The 20,797-nt window shown below is 36.8% G+C and overlaps 1 protein-coding gene across 15 annotated transcripts in view; it reads left to right on the top strand.

Moving 5' to 3' along the window:
* The window catches only part of CNTROB (centrobin, centriole duplication and spindle assembly protein), a 28,033-nt gene extending 20,082 nt beyond the window's left edge, over nt 1–7,951 (top strand). For 13 of the 15 annotated variants that reach the window (XM_023502752.2, XM_012548729.3, XM_012548731.3 and 10 more), the window contains 7 exons: nt 5,258–5,534; nt 5,945–6,078; nt 6,297–6,360; nt 6,499–6,669; nt 6,844–6,979; nt 7,397–7,469; nt 7,708–7,951. In XM_023502752.2, coding sequence (XP_023358520.1) covers nt 5,258–5,534; nt 5,945–6,078; nt 6,297–6,360; nt 6,499–6,669; nt 6,844–6,979; nt 7,397–7,469; nt 7,708–7,821 — 969 coding nt within the window. In that variant the 3' untranslated portion in view covers nt 7,822–7,951. Of the gene's footprint in view, nt 1–5,257; nt 5,535–5,944; nt 6,079–6,252; nt 6,361–6,498; nt 6,670–6,843; nt 6,980–7,396; nt 7,470–7,707 lie in introns of those variants that run through there. The other 2 variants (XM_031965463.1, XR_001121028.3) reach the window with 2 other exon arrangements.
* The last annotated feature ends 12,846 nt before the right edge of the window (nt 7,952–20,797 follow it).

The raw sequence follows: 20,797 nt of genomic DNA on the forward strand, positions 1-20,797 counted from the left end.
TTACCATTTAGATTGTTAAGTATATACATTTTGATTCCAAGGATGTCTGCCTTAAGAACACTTAAGAACACTATATTAGTTTTAACTACAAAGGAATATTGGTTTTATGGACTTAGTTATGCTAGCTCTGAACAGGAGATAACTAACTACAAAATAAAGTTGGCATCTTGCTGGCTCTGGAAGGAAGATGTCTAACTGATGGAGCTGGCTCTTGGAAGACCTGAGACTAGTCCTAATTCTAAACAACCTGTAAACTATAAAATTAGCATATCAATAGAGTTCCGGAACTGATCTATTAGCATATCTGTGGCCTTCATAAAATTAACAAATCAGAGGCTTTCTTTGAAACTAAATAAACTGAAAATTATTACCCTAAAACCCTAATAATCTAAACAGACACCAAAATTAGAAATCCTTCTACTTCTATTAAGTTTATTCCCCACACTTTGCTACTTCCTCTTTTAGAATTTAATTTGTAATGCTGGAGAAACTGAGGCAAGATAGAGATTAGAGAGTTTTTAATATTTTATATTTTATTTGAGAGGGAGAGATTGTGCTGGGGGCATGTTGCCCCCAGGATGGATATCCAAAGAGCACTAATGTGTGCTTTCCATGAAGTATATATACACATGGCTCTAAGTGAATGGGGTAAATCAAGGCAGGGGCAGAGTCAGAGCACCTCATGAGAGCGGGAATGGACTATCAATCCAGTTCTGACAGGGTAGGGGGAGGCACCAGACATTCTGATAAGTTGGGATCAAGAAGAACAATGACAGAATGGGGAGAGGCACATTCTGATAAGTATGGAAGGTCATGATGATTAAAATAGAAGATCTTTCTCCTTATCTGGATTAAACATTTACTGTTTATAATCTTAGCATAGCCAACCCTAAATATCAGTTCTAATGATCAGGAGGGAAGGGTGGTGTTGCAAACCAGAGGGATTGGGGCAGAACAACTGAGGTAGGACAATTAAAGGAGACTGTGACATAACAAGTCAGCTTTAACAACATAGCAATAAAATTTCTTCCTCTTAAACTAGTAGTCTAAGCCTACAAATTATTTTGAGACACCTCATAACACTGGTCTAGAACCCTAACAATATTTTGGGATTCTGCTTTAAAACCCCAACAATTCCTGTTGATATTTCTTTCATTAGGTGATAGTGTGTTCTTTCTATCTTTAATTCATTTTGACTTTAAATAGCAGATTTGGGCAGTTTTCATTTATAATTTCTTGAAATATAATATTCATGTTTAAAAAAAAAATCATAGTTTTAAGGACTCCCAATGATTAACCTTTCCTTTGATCAACAGTTGGTCAATTGTTTTTGTTATTAGCTATTTTATATTTTTTTACATTTTTCTAATCTTTTAATTTTGTTTTAAAATCTACTTCTGTTTCATGGAGTTTGTATTGGTCTACTCTGGTTTTCAAGGCATCTTTTACGTAGGCCAGATGTACCACTTTCTCTGGTTCTTTCCTCCAGAGCTTTTATTCCATTTTTTGAGTTACTTGCTCTTCCTTGCTGGTCTATCCTAGAACTATAATTTTTGGTTTTGGCTGTTTATTCATTCCTCCAACTTTAGTTCATGAATTGAGGATTTATGATAGGGGTTAGTTCTGCCTCAAGCTATATTTTTGGGTAGAGTGGTTTGCTCTATTTGTCTTGTCCTAGCTGTTACTTGGGTTTCTGGGTTAACTCCACCTCTCCATTTTATCTCCACCCCCAGATTCTGAGCACTATCATCAGGGCCCTCTCTGGCATCTCTGAGCAGAATATTAGGAACCTCTGAATCCCTCTTCTGAATGCACTCTGATCTTTGCCTTTTTCCAAAGTTCCCTATTCTTCCCTCCCTTTCTCAGAAGCTCCTCTGCTTTTCCTACCTTTGGACACGGAGGCTTATAGGCTTCATGTGTCTTTTGCCCATCTCTGATCACTGAGATGCTGATTTGTTTATTTTTACTGGTACTGGCCGTCCTCTTTGCTTTCAGCTTCTAGTTGATATTTTCTACAGTTAGAACCACTTTGGCTTGAATTTCATAAAGAGATTATAGGCTATAAATTTATCTTGTTTATATATTGAAACATTTCCTGATGTGAGGAATAAGACCTCTTTCCCTTACACATATTTAGGCATGCTAAAAAAAAAATTCTTTTATTCATTGGAGTATGTAGTAAAAAAAAAAGTTTCATTGTTCTTCTAAGAGTGTAAATTGAATAGTTGCTGATTCACATATTAGAGGAAGTTTTTTCTGGGCTAGGCAATGCAGAATTCTGTCTACTATGGTTCAGGAAGTTCCAAGGCTCAAACCCTCACTGATTTAAAGGAATGTTCATTATTAATGACAGTGGAGATAAATTCTTATTTTGATTTTGGTAATTTCAGTTTTGAGATTATTTTGATTATTTTTGGCTAGCTTCTTGACATATAATTAAAGTATCATTGTTAGGCATTGACAGAGCTTTTATTAAGAGTAGAATAGGACCAATGCTGCCATTTTTCTTGTTTGCTGGTACTTGCATTATTAATATTATCTTCAGTCTATAGTTTCTCTGTAGGAATCTTTTTAAGCCACTGGTCTGGTTTATTGTGGTTAAAGATAGATAATGTAATCCATAAATCCACTTAACATTATAATACACATGAGGGATTCATCAATCCTCTCTTCCCTCTGGATATTTTGAAAACAATTGTGATATATGACTGTCTAGCACACAGGCTACTTGAGGATGCCAGAAAAGAACATAAGTATTATTTGAGACCAATTTCTTTTTTATATATAAATAAAAATTCCAATATTTTTCTCCTGTACCACATTGAATTGTCATGCACATTGCTTAGAAAGTCACAAATTAACATTTTTAATTGAATTTTTATTTTTGAAACATTTCCCTATTACATTTTAATATGATTCAGTGATCTCTGTGCCTTAGAAAGTTGTCTGGGACACAGAGATTAAATAACTTGGGTTGGGGAGAAGAAGAGGGTGGGGAATCATGCCTCTGTTTTGTGTCAGAGACAGGGGATTTGAACCCAGAAGTTTATCCCAGCTCTCTATCCATTGTACCACATGCTCCTTCTTATTATGTCTTACTATATGATAGTATTCCATTCTATTCATATACCTCAGTTTTTTTAGCCATTCCTTGATTAATTGGTTATGAGTTGCTTGCTGTACCACAAAGAGTGTTGCTATTTTGTACTGAGCCTTGCCTTCTGCCTTTGGCTTCCTTGGAATAGATGCTAACAATATTTTTTTATTTAAAGAGTTCAGAAATTTTTTTTGCAGAATTCCAAATTAATATCCAGAACAATTGGATCAATTTATAGTCCAGTCCTATCAACAGTGTATCATTGTATGCCATAGATCCGCCGGCATTAATTATTCCTTTTTTGTCATATTTGACTTTTTATAGGACATGAGATAAAACTTTTTATTATTTTGAATTTGCATTTCTTTTTAGTATTAATGATTAGAAACATGTTTTCAAATAATCATTTATCGTTTGCAATTCATCTTTTGAAAAATGTATACTTGTGTTGTGCCACAGTTCCCTTTTATTGTCCTGTCTCAGTTTCCCCAGATTGTCCTGCCTTGGTTTCCCTAAATTGTTCTGCCTCAATTCTCTCTCTTTTTTTTTTTAATTTGATTTCTTTTATTTATTTATTTATTTATTTATTTTTATTTAATAGCCTTTTATTTACAGGATATATGCATGGGTAACTTTACAGCATTAACAATTGCCAAACCTCTTGTTCCAATTTTTCACCTCTTAGCCCCCCACCCCCTCCCCTAGATGGCAGGATGACCAGTAGATGTTAAATATATTAAAATATAAATTAGATACACAATAAGTATACATGACCAAAACGTTATTTTGCTGTACAAAAAGAATCAGACTCTGAAATATTGTACAATTAGCTTGTGAAGGAAATCAAAAATGCAGGTGCCTCAATTCTCTTAATTGTTCTACCTCAATCCCCCTGGTTGCAAACCCTCTCCCTCTCCTAACCATTAGGACTGATGTAATTTAGGGCTGGCTACTCTAAGGTTATAAACTGTAAATGTTTAATCTCAGTTAAAGGGAAGATCTTCTATTTTAGCCATCATGATTCCAGACCTTCCCAACTTATTAGAATGTCCACTGCTCACCTTGCCTGCTCTTTTCTGTCTTTGTTGTCCTTTATCACTAAAACCCTATAAAGAATCCCTGGAGTCTCACATTCCATGCTGGATTTTTGGAGAGGAAAGTCTAACTCAGCCCTGGAGAATAGATTCTGTTCTGTCTCCAGACTATCTCTCCCTCTCAGAAATGTAAATAAAATATTAAAAACTTTCTAACCTCTAGCTTGCCTCAGTTTCTCCAGCATTACACTTGAAAGAGATATGCATGTTCATTTGTGTGTGTGTGTATATGTATGTATATATCCACATATGTATATATAAATATATCCTTTCTTAACTATAACCTGGTTGGGTATGGGGGGGAGGGGGAAATGAAAGGCGGAAAAAAGAATAAAGTAAATAAGGTGAGCAGCAGAGAACAAAAGAACAGTTTACAAGGAAGTAAAGATGGACACTTGTGAATATAATTTCTTCTACTAATATATATATATTTTCTTAAATTGGTATTTGTTGTTACATATTTTGAATTATCCCTGATGTTCTGTTGGGCGCATGATAATGTTCTCTTTTGCTTTGTTTCATTTTGTTTTGTATTGCTTTTCTGTTTTTCTTTTTGTTTATTCTGTTTCTTCAAATAAAATAAATTTGAGGAAAAATTAAAAAAAAAAGTCTTTCCTTTGGACTTATGAAAACTAATATCCATGTCCAGAGAAAGAACTGATGGATTCTAAATACTGATCAAAGCATACTTTTTCTTTACTTTTTAAATTTTTCTTTTTTTTTTTCTTTTGGACTGTGTTTTCTTTTACAATATGACTAACGTGGAAATATGTTTTGCACAATTGCATATGTATAGACTATTTAATTGCTTGCCATCTTAATAGGGGAAAGGGAGAGAATGAATTTGGAACTCAGAATTTAAAAAAAAAAGAATGTTAAAGAAAAAAGAATATCCTTTGACCAATTTAAGAAATTGCTATATTCTGTTTTAGAGTAGTATAGGAAGTATTGCCCTGGACCACATTCACAAAGGCTATCACATTCATTGATTCTTCTCCAGCCTCTTTAGTTGGCTCTTAACTTTACTTCTCTTCTTTTCTTTCTCCTTTTCACCATTTCTTCACAGATCCCTCCCCCTGGTACTCCCAGCTCCTTGGCCTCCTGTCCCAGAGAACCTGAAAAAGAGGAGAGGAGGGCTTGGAGCATACCCCCTGCGGCAGTGGCTCTGAAGCCAGTATTGCAACAGAACCGGGAGCCAAGGGAGGAGCTGCCTGGAGGCCTAGGTGGCCTAGCACATCCTTGTACTCCCCCCCCTGATCTCAGCCTTCTACTAGGTCCTAATTTCCAAAGCCAGCATAGCTTTCAGCCTTTGGAGCCTAAACCTGATCTTACTCCACCCTCAGGTAACTTGAAATGACCATCACCAAGGTTCCTTCTATTTAATTCTCTAGTCTCCTTTCCTCGACTCCAGTTCTTTTCTCCTAGAATTTGAATATTTGCTTTTCTAACCCTGAGCTAGTCTCCTTTGTAACAACTCTCATTTTAATTTTTTCTTCCCATCTTCTTTCCTTACCCTCAATATTGTTTCTAGACTTTTTCATCTTATCTCCTAATTAGCTTGTGTTTGTTCTCTAATGGGCCCCATGTGTCTTGCATTATGGTCCTCGGCCTTCTCTTTCTAACTCTTTTCCAAACTTCCCAAGATTTAACCATTCTGCCTTTAGCTTTGATTTTTACTGTTATGTGGTGTTCCCCTTCTTCTAGGTGGATTGCAGTTTTGACCCCTGTTAGTAATTCATTTTTTCCCCCTCAGACCCTGGAGGCTTTCCTCCTGAGCATAGAGCAGAACGACCATTCCCTGAGGTTCTTGGAGCCAGAGGAGAAGGGACCTTAGAACAAGACTTGCCCCCTCCACAGCTGGAAGAGCTGAAGAACTATCTGCACCAGGTATAGGACTCTGGATTATTTTAGGGCTCTTCTCCAGGGATTCAGGCAATACTACTCTCTTTCCAGATCCCTTGTTTCTCCTTGTGTCTAGCTCTTTTTGCTGTTAACTTCTTGGTGACATTCCCAGGTTTTAGGTTACTCAGCCCCATCTGATATTTCTTTTCCCTTCCCCAGACTACACCTCTTTCCTAGGGTCCTCTGCCACTTTCTCTCCACAGTTCTTGGAACCAGTGCCCCAGAGCTGTGTGAGTCCCACCATTGATCTGCTGCCCCGCAAACCTGGTAAGTCTAGGGAACGTACAACCTGGTTTTCTAAGGTAAACAATGAGGTGCTAAGCAAAGTTATAGTGTTTCCTACTAGAGAATGGAATTGCTGATGGTTTCCTTTTTCTAATCAAGAAAATCTTATCCCTTATCCAGGTACGCTGACAGTTCCTCCTTGGGAAGAAGCCCCTCCATTACCACGGCCCCCACCACCTGTCCACAAAACTAAAGTACCACTAGCCAAGGCATCCTGTCTTTTCCGGATATCTGAGCCCTCTCCAACTCCTCCACAAAGCTGTAGCCATGAAAGTTGCTCCCCAGAGAGAGGTGAGTGGTGCAGTAGGGAGAATAAGTGGGGTTGAGTATGGGAAGAGTAAATTTGGAAGAGACAAACACTTTCTTCAGAGAGAGATGTGATGGGGGCAGTGCAAAAACCTGGGGAATAAGAGGAGGAAGGGCAAGGTATAGGAGTTACTGGAATAATGATCATGTTTTCCTAAGGTGGAGAGGGGAGACCAATATCTCCCCGGCAACTGGCAGAGCTGTCTCGGCTGCTTCGACAGTACCAGTCCCGAGGCAATGGTGGCCCTTCTACTGAGGATCTTTTACTGTACTTAAGGGGGTCGGAGCATAGTGGGTAAAAGAACTGGATAGGGGAAGGTGGGATAAGACTATGGGGGACCAGGGAGGGACAAGAAAAAATGGGGTTGTCATCCCACATCTTGAATAGTTTGGTCTTGAGTGGTGGAAAAGCAAGGAGGCAGGCCTGTAAGTTTTCCCCACTGCTTGTTCTTTACCTTTTTTCTCTCTCCTCTCCTTCTCTGCATTCTACTTTATAGCCCCTCCCACTCAAGATTCCATCATCCTGACTGCTCAGTTTCCATCATTTCTTTACTCCATTGTCCTATCTCTCCTGCAGTCATCCCTTTCTGCTCTTACCTTACTTCTTGGGATAACAGATGTTTCTCAGTTCTGAGCGGCTGGTAACCATCTTTTCCTAGGCCAGGGCAGTGTTTAATATCCTTGTGCATTGCTTCTCAATTTTGTGTGACAGAGTTGAAGGTCGAGGGGATGGTATCCCCAGAAGAAATGTAGACACACGCTTGGGAGAGGTTCTCCGGAAAGAGGTGAGAAAAAAATAGGAACTGCCCCAGTCAACTCAACTCCACCTTATTTCTTAGCTGCTACTGGGTATGGACACTTGGATCTTTTTTGTTTGCTCATGGTTCCTCCTTCCCCAATATTTTTTTTTTGACTTTTAGTAGTGATCAAGTTTAGTAGTGATTAGTAGTGGGAGATCAAGGGTGTGTAAAATGCCTAAAACTGACATTTGTCTTTCTTCTTCATTCACCACTTCCTTCTCAGGCCTCATCTCGTCGCCCTGCTAGTACTCACAAGGCTGAGAAACCAGTGGGTAGGAAGAAAAGTGGCCATCCAGCACCAGGCAGTTCTAGGAGTCGAAGTGGAATCTGGAGATAGCCCCATATTCTACACCCAGGCCCTTAACATTTTTTAAAAGAAAGTTTTATTAAATACAAACTGCTTGTTTATATCTGAATTTGGGGGGAATTGGGAAAGTGGGTAAATTAAATATAATTCTTCAAAAGAATTACAGTATATATAAAATTTTATACACACACACACACACATAAAATAAATAAATTAAAAAATGATCACAATATATAAGGGAGCAGTATTAGCCTGGGACCCTATCTCAGGTTTGATGTTGCAAGAAAATGAGACATGCAGGTGATCAGGAAGCTAATTTTAATATGTTTCTGAGTTTTATAAACACATGTTGTTAACACTGTCTCAATTCAATTGCCCTCAAATTAGTTATAAATGCTACACTGAATTTTTAGAATTCTTTTTCTTTTTTAAACCTCAAATAACTTTTCCCTCCTAAAGGAGAAAATCTGCCCTTCTCTTGAGTTTGAACTGCTTACCAAATGCTTTGAATATTGTTTTGTCTTCAAAGAGGACCATGACATCAGGGAGATGATGCAAGTGAATTGGATTTAAGTGAGGGAGGGCTGTGCAAGGTCACCTGCCTCACTTTCTCCCTTCAGAGCCATCTGTGTGATCCATTGGCCAGATATAAATCTGGACAACTGGATGAATTTTTGTTAACTAATGGATAATCTGCATGTCTTAGTTTCTTGCAACATCAAACTCAAGGGTGCCAGGCTAAAACTGCCCAGGCTAAACAAGCTTCCCTTAACTAATAGCAAGCATCCCACAGTTGAGTGCCATTGTAGGAAAGCCATCACTTACCAGAATGTTAGAGAAAGTAGTGGAGCAGAGCAGTGTCGCAGAGTAAGCATTTAGAAGTTGGATACATCCTCCTAAATTTCCTTCCTCCTATATGACACATGAAATGTGTCTTCTGGGTTCTCTTACAAGTCAGGTTAAGAAAAAAAAAGTCATCTTAGTAAACTTTTGTTACTAACCATTTTTAAGAGTCTGACATATTTGGCTTTGTTCTCCAACCCAGGAGTTGAATGATGATATAGAAATATTTCTTCCAAAATATCTCTGCCAAAAATCAGAAACAAACATCAAAGGAAACATCAACTCTTTAAAATAACAAAGTTGAATGCCATGCCTTGTTCTCATTCTTTTAGATTCATAGTTTATGATTATGTTAGTTGAACTTCTAAAATTCTCTAAAAATATTTTCATAAAGTTACTATTGTATAGATTGTTGTAGTTCTGCTCACTTCACTGCATCATTTCATAAAAGGTCCTTCCAGTTTCTCTGAAATTATCCATTTCATTATTTCTTAATGCACAATATCCATTACATTCACATACCACGCTATTTAGCCATTACCCAATAGGAAGACAATCGGTTTACAATTTTTGACTACTATGAAAAGAACTGCTATAAATATGGTATATATAAAGCCTTTGATTTCTTTAGGAGTATAGACCTAATAATGTAGCTGATATCTATAGACCATGCAAATCTCACCACACCCTTTCCTGTTAGTTTTCATAGATTAGAGACTCGAGTGATTTAGGAAATTGAGAGAGCATAGTTTAAACAGAGGGAAAGCATAATGATTAAATTTGCAACACAAAATCACGACAGGCATTTATTAGGCAACAAAGATTTGCCATTATGTACAATAGCTTATGGACTTAATCAAATATGACTAAACAATTCAGAATCATAGGTGATTAAGCCACATGCTTCCCAGTTCTTAAAATGCTCAGGGGAGCAAAAGCAGGGTTTAGGGAAGTAAGTGGAGAAGTGGGACAAATGTGTATTGACACAAATGTGTATTAACTGACTTTTTATATGCAATTATAATAAAGGAACAGGATGAACTCCTTTTAGGATTTCCTGACAATGGGACAGATAGAGCTGGTTTAGAGTTTACAATATTTAAAATCTGAGAAACTATTCATGTTTCATATAACTATGAGTGCTCAGTATGATCCCAACATCAACCCTGAACCAATGTTAGCTTCATCCCTCAAAAGCCCTCTGTTACTTGCTTCTGGTTGGTGAACTGGCTCTATTTCCTATGACTTTAAGCACTCTTGAAGTGTATCTCCCAATCCTGAGTGACCTGTCTTCCACTGCTAGTCCAACATAGCTATTCATTGCTATTCCAAACAAGATTCCACTGACTTCGGGCCCTAAATACCGGAGAAAAGGAAGGAAACGAATTTTACTATGTGCCAGGCTCAACGTTAAGTGCTTAAGCAAAAAAAAACATTCCATGCCCTCAAAGAGCTTACATTCTAATGAGGGAAGACAACATACAAAAGGGAACTGAAAATGATTTGCAGTGGGCACGGTTTTGAAATCCAGAACGTCAAAGGCAGATTGTTTTACTACCTGTGTACTTTTAAGTCTGTCCACTTTCTCTAGGGACTTTGTATTGTTCAAGGAAAGATTGTACCTCCGTTTCCCCACCCCCCAACCCCGAGGGAATGTAAATTACCTTTTCTAAAAGCTAATAGAATCAATTGATTGATTTTTTTTTTTAAGTTGGTGAAAAACATTATAGTCTACAAAAAAAAAAAAAAGAAAAAAATGAACATAGCTTATGTTGATATAAAATTCAGTCTCCATATTTCTTCTGTATTTTAATGGCATTTTCCATCCAAAATTTATTGAGATTGCCTTGGGTCACTGAACGTCTAAGAAGAAGCAAGTCTGTCATAGTTGATCATGACACAATCTTGCTATTGTACAGTATTTTCCTGGTTCTGCTTGTGTTACACAGCATTATTTCATATAAATCTTTCCAGGCTTTTTTTTTTTTTTTGACCTTTTTATTTTCAAAACATAGTTTTCAATATTCACTTTTGCAAAACCTTGTGTTCCAAAATTTTTTCTCCTTCCCTTTCCCCCATCTCCCCTAAAGGCCAGTAATCCAATATATGTCAAATGTGCAATTCTTCTATACGTATTTTCACAATTGTCTTGCTGCACAAGAAAAATCAGATCAAAAAGGAAAAAAAATGAGAAAACAAAAAAAGTGAAAATACTTTGTTGTGGTCCATATTCAGTCCCCCCAGTTCCCTTTCTGGGTGCAAATGTCTCTCACCAACACAAGACCTTTGGAACTGGTTTCCAGGCCTTTCTAAAAACAACCTGTTCATTTTTTTATAGAACAATAATATTCTATTATTTTCATATGTCATAATTTATTCAGCCATTTCCCCAATTGATGGGCATCTACTCATTTTCCAATTCTTTGCCACCACAAAAAAAAGTTCCTACAAATATTTCTGCACATTTGGGTCCTTTTCCCAATGCAATGCTGGAGAAACTGAGGAAGATAGATTAGAGAGTTTTTAATATTTTTATTTGGATTTCTGAAAGGGAGAGATTGTATTGGGGGCATGATGCCCCAAGGGCTGATGTCATCCAGCAGCCAATGTGAGTTCTCAATGACTTATTTATAGCTCTTAACACAGGTAGCTAAACAAAGGCAAGGGGTGGAATCCAAACTCTGGTGAGTGGGAATCTCTAGGCAGGGACCATCAATCTGGTTCTGACAGGTTGGAGGCTAGGACCATCAATTTTTACAAACTGGGAGTTAAGGAGGTGTGCATTTTAGAGCCAGGAAGTCTGGACTTGGAGGATAACAATTAGATAGCTGAGATAGGACATCTGGAGTTTTATCTTCTGGAACGTCAGATCTCCACAGCCCTAATTATCTCAGATCTAATGGGCAGAAAAGGGGGTTGCACCTAAAGAAACAGGCAGAACAATTTAGGGAAACTGAGGCAAGACCATTAGGGAGACTGAATCAGGACCATAAAAGGGAACTGTGACACAAGACGTCTTTTATGATTTCTTTGGGATACAGACCCAGTAGTGGCACTGCTGGATCAAAGGATATGTACAGGTGTGGGTTTTTTTTTTAATATGTATACATATTTATACAGTTATCTTGTTGCACAAGAAAAATCAGATTTAGAAAGAAGGTAAAAATAACCTGGGAAGAAAAACAAAAATGCAAGAGAACAATAACAGAGTGTAAATGCTATGTTGTGGTCCACACTCATTTCCCAGTCTTCTTTCACTGGGTATAGCTGGTTCTGTTCATCACTGCTCAATTGGAACTGATCTGGATCCTCTCATTGCCAAAGATTACCACTTCCATCAGAATTGATTCTCATATAGTATTGTTGTTGAAGTGTATAATGATCTCCTGGTCCTGCTCATTTCACTTAGCATCAGTTCATGTCAGTCTCTTCACACCTCTCTGTATTCATCCTGCTGGCCATTTCTTACAGAACGATAATATTCTATAACATTCATATACCATAATTTATTCAGCCATTCTCCAATTGATGGGCATCCATTCAATTTCCAGTTTCTAGCCACTACAAACAGGGCTGCCACAAACATTTTTGCAGATACATGTCCCTTTCCCTTCTCTAATATCTCTTTGGGATATAAGCCTAGTAATAACACTTCTGGATCAAAGGGTATGCACAGTTTGATAACTTTTTGAGCATAGTTCTAAATTGCTCTCCAGAATGCTGGATGTATTCACAATTCCACCAACAATGCATCAGTGTCCCAGTTTTCCCATATCCCCTCCAACATTCATCATTATCTTTTCCTGTCATCTTAGCCAATCTGACAGGTGTGTAGTGGTAATTCAGAGTTTTCTTAATTTGCATTTCTCTGATCAATAATGATTTGGAACACCTTTTCATATGTGTAGAAATAGTTTCAATTTCTTCATCAGAAAATTGTCTATTCATATCCTTTGACCATTTATCAAATGGAGAATGGCTTGATTTCTTATAGAGTCAATTCTCAAAATGAGGTCTTTATCAGAACCTTTAACTGTAAAAATGTTTTTCCAGCTTATTGCTTTCCTTTCTAATCTTGTCTGCATTAATTTTATTTGCATAAAAGCTTTTTAACTTGACATAATCAAAATTTTCTATTTTGTGATCAATAATGATCCCTAGTTCTTCTTTGGTCACAAATTCCTTCCTTTTCCACAGGTCTGGGAGGTATGTATGATTTTATAGTCTTTTGGGCACAGTTCCAAATTGTTCTCCAGAATAGTTGGATCATTTCATAACTCTACCAACAATGCATTAGTGTCCCAATTTTCCCACATTCCCTCCATTATCTTTTCCTGTAAGCTTAGCCAACCTGAGAAGTTCAGAGTTGTTTTAATTTACATTTCTTAATCAATAGTGATTTTGGAGCATTTTTTCATATGACTATAGATGACTTTGATTTCTTTTTCTTTTTAAATCTCAAGGATGTTTATTACATGGGCAAAAAATTTGTATTTACAGACACACAAATGCAGAAAATATATACACACAATACTTCAAAATAGCTTTTCTGCATATATTTAATACATGAAGGTGTAAAAAAGAACTTCATCAGCTTTTATTTTTGTTTCTCTGAGAAAGGCAGCATAAAAGTATTAGCTGGTATCTGAATCAGAAAGGGATATTATTATTCTTGACCTTTTGTTTTTCCAAATGAACTTTGTTATTTTTTCTAGCTCTATAAAATAATTGTTTGGGAATTTGATTGATATGGCCCTGAGCAAGACGACTAATTTAGGTGGAACTGTCATTTTTTAAAAAATTATTATTATAGTAGTCATAATGGATAGAAGTGACATAATGGATAGTACCACAGGTAACTGATAAAGCATTTGGTAATTTTTTAATTATAGTAACTTTTTATTGACAGAATCCATGCCAGGGTAATTTTTTTACAACATTATCCCTTGCACTCACTTCTGTTCCGATTTTTCCCTCCCACCCTCCACCCCCTCCCCTAGATGGCAAGCAGTCCTATATATGTTGAATATGTCCTGGTATATCCTAGATACAATGTATGTGTACAGATCCAAACAGTTTTCTTGTTGCACAGGGAGAATTGGATTCAGAAGGTAGAAATAATGTGGGAAGAAAAACAAAAATGCAAACAGTTTACATTCATTTCCCAGTGTTTTTCCTTTGGGTGTAGCTGCTTCTGTCCATCATTGATCAATTGAAACTGAATTAGGTCTCTTTGTCAAAGAAATCCACTTCCATCAGATTACATCTTCATACAGTATCGTTGTTGACGTATATAATGATCTCTTGGTTCTGTTCATTTCACTTAGCATCAGTTCATGTAGTTCTCTCCAGGCTTCTCTGTATTCATCTTGCTGGTCATTTCTTACAGAACAATAATATTCCATAACATTCATATACCACAATTTACCCAACCATTCTCCAATTGATGGGCATCCACTCAGTTTCCAGCTTCTAGCCACTACAAACAGGGCTGCCACAAACATTTTGGCACATACTGGTCCCTTTCCCTTTTTTAGTATCTCCTTGGGGTATAAGCCCAGTAGAAACACTGCTGGATCAAAGGGTATCCCACAGTTTGATAACTTTTTGGGCATAACTCCATATTGCTCTCCAGAATGGTTGGATTCGTTCACAACTCCACAGCAATGTATCAGTGTCCCAGTTTTCCCACATCCCCTCCAACAATCATCATTATTTTTTCCTGTCATCTTAGCCAATCTGACAGGTGTGTAGTGGTATCTCAGAGTTGTCTTAATTTGCATTTTTCTGATTAATAATGATTTGGAACACTCTTTCATATGAGTGGTAATGATTTCAATTTCATCATCTGAAAATTGTCTGTTCATATCCTTTGACCATTTATCAATTGGAGAATGGCTTGGTTTCTTATAAATTAGAGTCAGTTCTCTATATATTTTGGAAATGAGGCCTTTATCAGAACCTTTAACTGTGAAGATGTTTTCCCAGTTTATTGCTTCCCTTCTAATCTTGTTTACATTAGTTTTGTTTGTACAGAAGCTTTTTAATTTGATATAATCAAAATTTTCTATTTTGTGATCAATAATGGTCTCTAGTTCATCTTTAGTCACAAATTACTTCCTCTTACACAAGTCTGAGAGATATATCCTATGTTCCTCCAATTGTTTATAATCTCGTTCTTTATGTCTAAATCATGGACCCATTTTGATCTTATCTTGGTATACGGTGTTAAGTGTGGGTCCATGCCTAATTTCTGCCATACTAATTTCCAGTTATCCCAGCAATTTTTGTTAAATAATGAATTCTTATCCCAAAAATTAGGATCTTTGGGTTTGTCAAACACTATGTTGCTATAGTTGACTATTCTGTCTTGTAAACCTAACCTGTTCCACTGATCAACTAATCTATTTCTTAGCCAATACCAAATGGTTTTGGTGACTGCTGCTTTATAATATAGTTTTAGATCAGGTACAGCTAGGCCACCTTCATTTGATTTTTTTTCATTAATTCTTTTGAGATTCTTGACCTTTTATTATTCCATATGAATTTTGTTATTTTTTCTAGATCATTAAAATATTTTCTTGGAAGTCTGATTGGTATAGCACTAAATAAATAGATTAGTTTAGGGAGTATTGTCATCTTTATTATATGGAATTGTCATTTTTATTAAATTAGCTTTGCCTATCCATGAGCAATTGATATTTTCCAGTTTAGATAGATCTGATTTTATCTGTGAGAAAAGTGTTTTGTAATTGTACTCATATAGTTCTTAGATTTGTCTAGACAGGTAAATACTCACATATTTTATTTTTTCTACAGTTATTTTAAATGAAATTTCTCTTTCTATCTCTTGCTGCTGGGCTTCCTTAGCAGCATATAGAAATGCTGATAATTTGTATTTATTTGATATCCTACAAATTTGCTAAAACTGTTAATTGTTTCAAATAGATTTTTGGATGATTGCCTGGAATTCTTTTTTTTTTTTTTTTTTTATAGGATTTCAAGAGACATAGTTGCTCATTTTATTGATTGTAGTTCTTTTTTTTTTCTTTTTTTTTTTTTATTTAATAGCCTTTAATTTACAGGATATATACATGGGTAACTTTACAGCATTAACAATTGCCAAACCTCTTGTTCCAATTTTTTACCTCTTACCCTCCCCCACCCCCTCCTCTAAATGATTGCCTGGAATTCTCTAAGTTGTCATCATATCATCTGCAAAGAATGATAGTTTTATCTCCTCATTGCCTACTCTAATTCTTTTAATTTATTTTTTCTTTTTTTATTGGTTACTAGGGCCAACATTTCAAGTACAATATTGAATAAAGTTGTAAAGGGTGAAACTTTGAGTTGATGCACTGGGGTTGGACAACGGAGCACTTAAGGCTAATTACCAATTGGACAATATTAGTATATACTTGGAAAATGGCCCTTCCCACTATTCTGTGCTGGTTTGACCTTTTGGTGTATACAGAGAATTGTATGAGGGATTGGGGGTGGAGTAAGACAATCCAGAATCACTTTGACAATAGAAGAGAAGAATCATGGAGATCCTGTGTCCATTCCCTTCACTTCTACCCCTAAAGACCAAGAATAAAGACCAAGGACTTTTGCTTATCCTGACTCCAGCTAATTCTAAGGTATCCAGGGTGCTAACTCAGTCCTTACAATAGTGGTGATAGTGGGCATCCTTGTTTCATTCCTAATCTTATTAGGAATTTATCTATCTTCTCTCCCTTATAACTAATGTTTTCTAAAGGTTTTAGATAGAAGCTCCTTATCATTTTAAGGAAGTGGGTGCTGTATTGTGTCAAAAACTTTTTTCTGCATCTATTGAGATTATCATATGATTTCTGTTAGTTTTGTTATTGAAAAGGTCAATTATGAAAATATTTTTCCTTTTGTTGAACCAGCTCTGCATTCCTGGTATAAATCCCACTTAGTCATGGTGTTATCTGGCTGATAAATTGTTGTAATCTCTTTACTAATATGTTATTTAAAATTTTTGTGTCAATATTCATTAGGGAGATTGATCTGTAATTTTCTTTCGCTATTTTGGTTTTTCCTGGTTTAGCTATCAGCACCTTATTTGTGTTTAACCTTTAAATAATTTTTTTTCTTTCCTGTTTATCTTTCTACACTTCTTTTGTGTTCTGTGTTTGAAGATAAAAGTTTCTGTTTAGTTTTTGTCTTTTCAATAGAAATGATTGAAAGTCCCTTACTTCATTGAAGATTCATCTCTTCCCCTGAAAGATAATATTCAGTATCGATGAGTAGTTGATTCTTAATTATAATCCCAGGTCCTTTGCCTTTCAAAATATGGTATACCAGGCCCTCTGATCCTTTATTATAGAAGTTGCCAGATCCTAGGTAATCCTGATTGTGGTTTCTCAATACTTGAATTATTTTTTTTTAGAAGCTTGCAGTCTTTTTTCCTCCTGAGATTGTCATAGACCACAGGACCTATCCATCTGATTTGTAGCTAAAACCTTCCATATATGTTGTCTCCCCTATCAGAGTAGGGACTGTTACTTTTTGTATTGTCAGAGCTTTGCTCTTAGTAACTGATGAGGTCCTGAATGGTGTTTTAGACAGAGAGAAACTAAAGAATTGATCCCTGAGGCTAGCAGGGAGAAGACTCTGATAGAGATCAGTTTAGCTCCATGGTCCCACCCTTTGGGAGGTTGTCCAGTCTGAAATCCAAGTTATGTGCAACCCCTGAGACCCAACCTTTGGAGGGGTCTCAACCAGTCTCACCTTGCTATTCCCTATCAGAAATCCAAGTTATGTCCCTGAGGTTAAATTTTCCCTATAAAAATCTACTTATGGGTCATTCCATGGCTGCTATCCTCTTTTGAGTCAGTCTGCCAAAGCACTCTGCCTCATAGTCTTTCCCCTTCCTCCACCATGCCACATGGTATCTCCCCTAACTCCGCTGTGTTTCCCAACCCCACTTCTGCTCCTTACAGCTAACTCACTCTTTTAGGGTGTTATGTCCCTTTCAGGATTTAGCCTGCCAGCTAAGGGCATGTTCCAACCTCATGGGGTGCTCCCTTTCTACTGGATAATTTTGAGTTCTACTGAGGAACTTGTCTTTTCATATTTACCATTCCCGGTGTCTATTGTATCTCTTCATTTTTCTGTAACCTATTCCCCTAAATAAATCTACCATTTGCCAAAGAGAATGGCCATTGTGAATTCTTCACATGACCAAACCCCAACTTTTGATGCCTGTGTCACCCATATCATTTTGGTCTTCAAACCACCTACATCAGTAAGCACTTAATACTTTCTTCATTCAAGTATATCATAATTATACGAAAATGAATATAAGGTACTGGGGGATATAAGGAAGCACTAATAGTTGGGTGTTTTAAAGGAAATGATCCTTGGAATAAGCTTTGAAAGACAGTTGAGATTCTAAGGGATGATGATGATGATATGTCATATACGAAGAACAGCTAAGTCAGTTTCATTGGCGTGGGAAGTGTGTGATTTAAGATCAGAGGGGAAAGTGAGTTAGGAAGGAAAGAGTTTTAAATGACAAACAGATGAGTTGGTATATGATCCCAGAGGAAGGAGGGAGCCACTGGGCCTTTTAAAGCTGGGTATTGATATGGTTAGACCTATGCTTTAGGAATAGCACATTGGCAATCATGTAAAATATTTATTGAAGTGGATAGAGACTTGAGACAGGGAGATCAATTAGGAGGCTAGTGCAGTAGTGAATAGCCAAGAGAGAGGTGATGAGCTCCTGAGATGATGTCAGATAACTTCAACTATCATTATTTCCCATCTATGTGCCTTTGCAGAGATCATTCATCCTCTAAGCATTCCGTTTTCACCTCCATCTTTTAGAACATGTAGTTTTTTTTTTTTTTTTTCAGCTGATCAACTCCGGTGACACCTCCTCCAGGAAGTCTTTCTTTTTTTTTAATTAAAAAAATTTAATTAAAGCTTTTTATTTTTCAAAACATATTAATTCTTCAACATTAGCCCTTGGAATTAGAACCCTGTTCCAATTTCCACCCCCCCTTCCCCTATGTCCTCTCCCAGATGGCAAGTAGTCCAATATATGTTAAACATGGTAGAAATACATGTTAAATTCTCTCTATATATTATCTATATATTGTGTATATACACAATTATCATGCTGCACAAGAAAAAAAGAGAAGCAAAATAAAATGAAAGCAAACAAGAAGAAGAATGGAAATGCTGTGTTATTTCCATATTCAGTTCTCACAGTCCTCTCTCTGGGTGTAGATGGCTTTCTTCATCACTGAATAATTGGAACTGGCTTTAACCATCTCACTATTGAAGAGAGCCATGTCCATCAGAATTGATCATCTTATAGTCTTCTTGTTGCTATATGTAATGATCTCCTGGTCCTGCTCATTTCACTTAGCATCAATTCATGTAAATCTCTCCAGGCCTCTCTGCAATCATCCTGTTGGTCATTTCTTACAGAGCAATAATATCAGGAAGTCTTTCTGCTCTCTTCCTCCTCAAGTCATCTTTGTATTTTTTGTCACTTATTGACTTGTGACTTGCAAAGGATCACACAACTAGTAAGGCGGGATTTTGAACTCAGGTTTTCTTGATTCCAGGCCCAGTGCTCTATCTACTGTGCCACCTAGTTGCCCAAAAGGTGTGGGATTAAAAAAAAAAAGGCTTTTAAAAGCCACTCAAGAAGCCCTTTTGTATACACAGCATGGTTACAGGACTAACATTGAAAATGTATTGATTAGACACAAATTTTTTGGCTGGACAAAATCCTTAAAAAATAACATTTCTGTTGAAGAACCTATTCTTATCCTTCCTTTGTTCACCTCATCTCCAGTAGATGGCAGCAACAGCTTGGTCCAAAAGCTGTCAATTATCACTTTGATAGAGCCGAGGAAAGCTGTGGAGAGAGAGGGAGGGGGCATCGAGGCCAGAGTTTGAGACATATGAGTTATAAAGAAATATTTGCAATAGGGATGTTGCTCTAGTAACAGGAGTAAATTAGTAAAATAGGAGTAAAAGGCAATGTGCACTTTTTTTGTGTGTTGAGTCAGTTCAGTGAGAGGAAGCGTCCTTTTGAATAAGGTGATATTTTCTTTTTAATTTGCTTTGTTAATCTATCCCAATTAGATTTAATTTTTGGTTAGGGTTTGAGTCATAGCTGTGTGGCAAGGCTGGCCAATAAGCCCAGTCCTTGGGAGTCTATGAAGAATGCTTGGGTGCTAGAATTCTCAAGTGGACTTTGAAACACAGGGTCTGGTCTGTTGGGCGCATCCAACAAGAGGAACTTATTGGATAGACTAGAGCTAAACAACAGTTGCAGCTAGGTAGTGCGGTAGATAGAGTCGGGTTAGAGTCGGGAGCTTTCTGAGTTCAAATCTGACCTCACACGCTAACTATGTGACTCTGGAAAAGTCACTTAATCCTGTTTGCCTCAGATTCTTCACTTGTAAAATAAATTGGAAAAGGAAAATCACTCTAGTATTTTTGCCAAGATAATCTCAAATGAGGTCACAAAGAGTCAGACACAATTGAAAATGACTGAACAATAAAAATACTTACATAGCCAGAACCAGGGTACTTTCAAAAAGCACTAGTCAAACAGAAAACCTAGTGGTGTTCCAATAAGAGAAGAGACTTAATACTCTAAGGTCATTTAATAGTTAACAAAAGGAGATTTATTTACTATACCAGGATGATGTTCAATTGAGTTAAGCATTAAGGTCATGTCAAATTGAGTCAGTTCCCATGTCTGGGTTGGCCATTCTTTCCACTTGCCAAAGCATCAGAGAATAAGCCTAGAAAACCTTGTCTGTGTTTTGTCCTCAGGCAACCAGGAAGTCTGAGCCAACCAAGTCTCCAGAATGGTCACAATACCTTTAAAGAAAAACTAGCCTAATTTGCATGAGCCAGGGTTAGGATGTAGCTCTTACCATACTTTACTAAATTTCATTATTTTTCTTGCATCATTCAAAATGGCAGGATCAATTCACAATTCCACCATCAGGGCACCAGTGTATTTCTTTTCCTCCCCTACACCATCACCAACATTGAATTTTAAAAATATTTTACCATCTTTTCGATTGGATGGGTGTGAATTGATATCTTGGGATTGTTTTTTTGTTCACTTCCCTTCCTCTCCTCCCATTATTAGCAATTT

The sequence above is a fragment of the Sarcophilus harrisii genome, chromosome 4 (assembly GCF_902635505.1).
Source record: "Sarcophilus harrisii chromosome 4, mSarHar1.11, whole genome shotgun sequence".
NCBI classification, from domain to species: domain Eukaryota; kingdom Metazoa; phylum Chordata; class Mammalia; order Dasyuromorphia; family Dasyuridae; genus Sarcophilus; species Sarcophilus harrisii.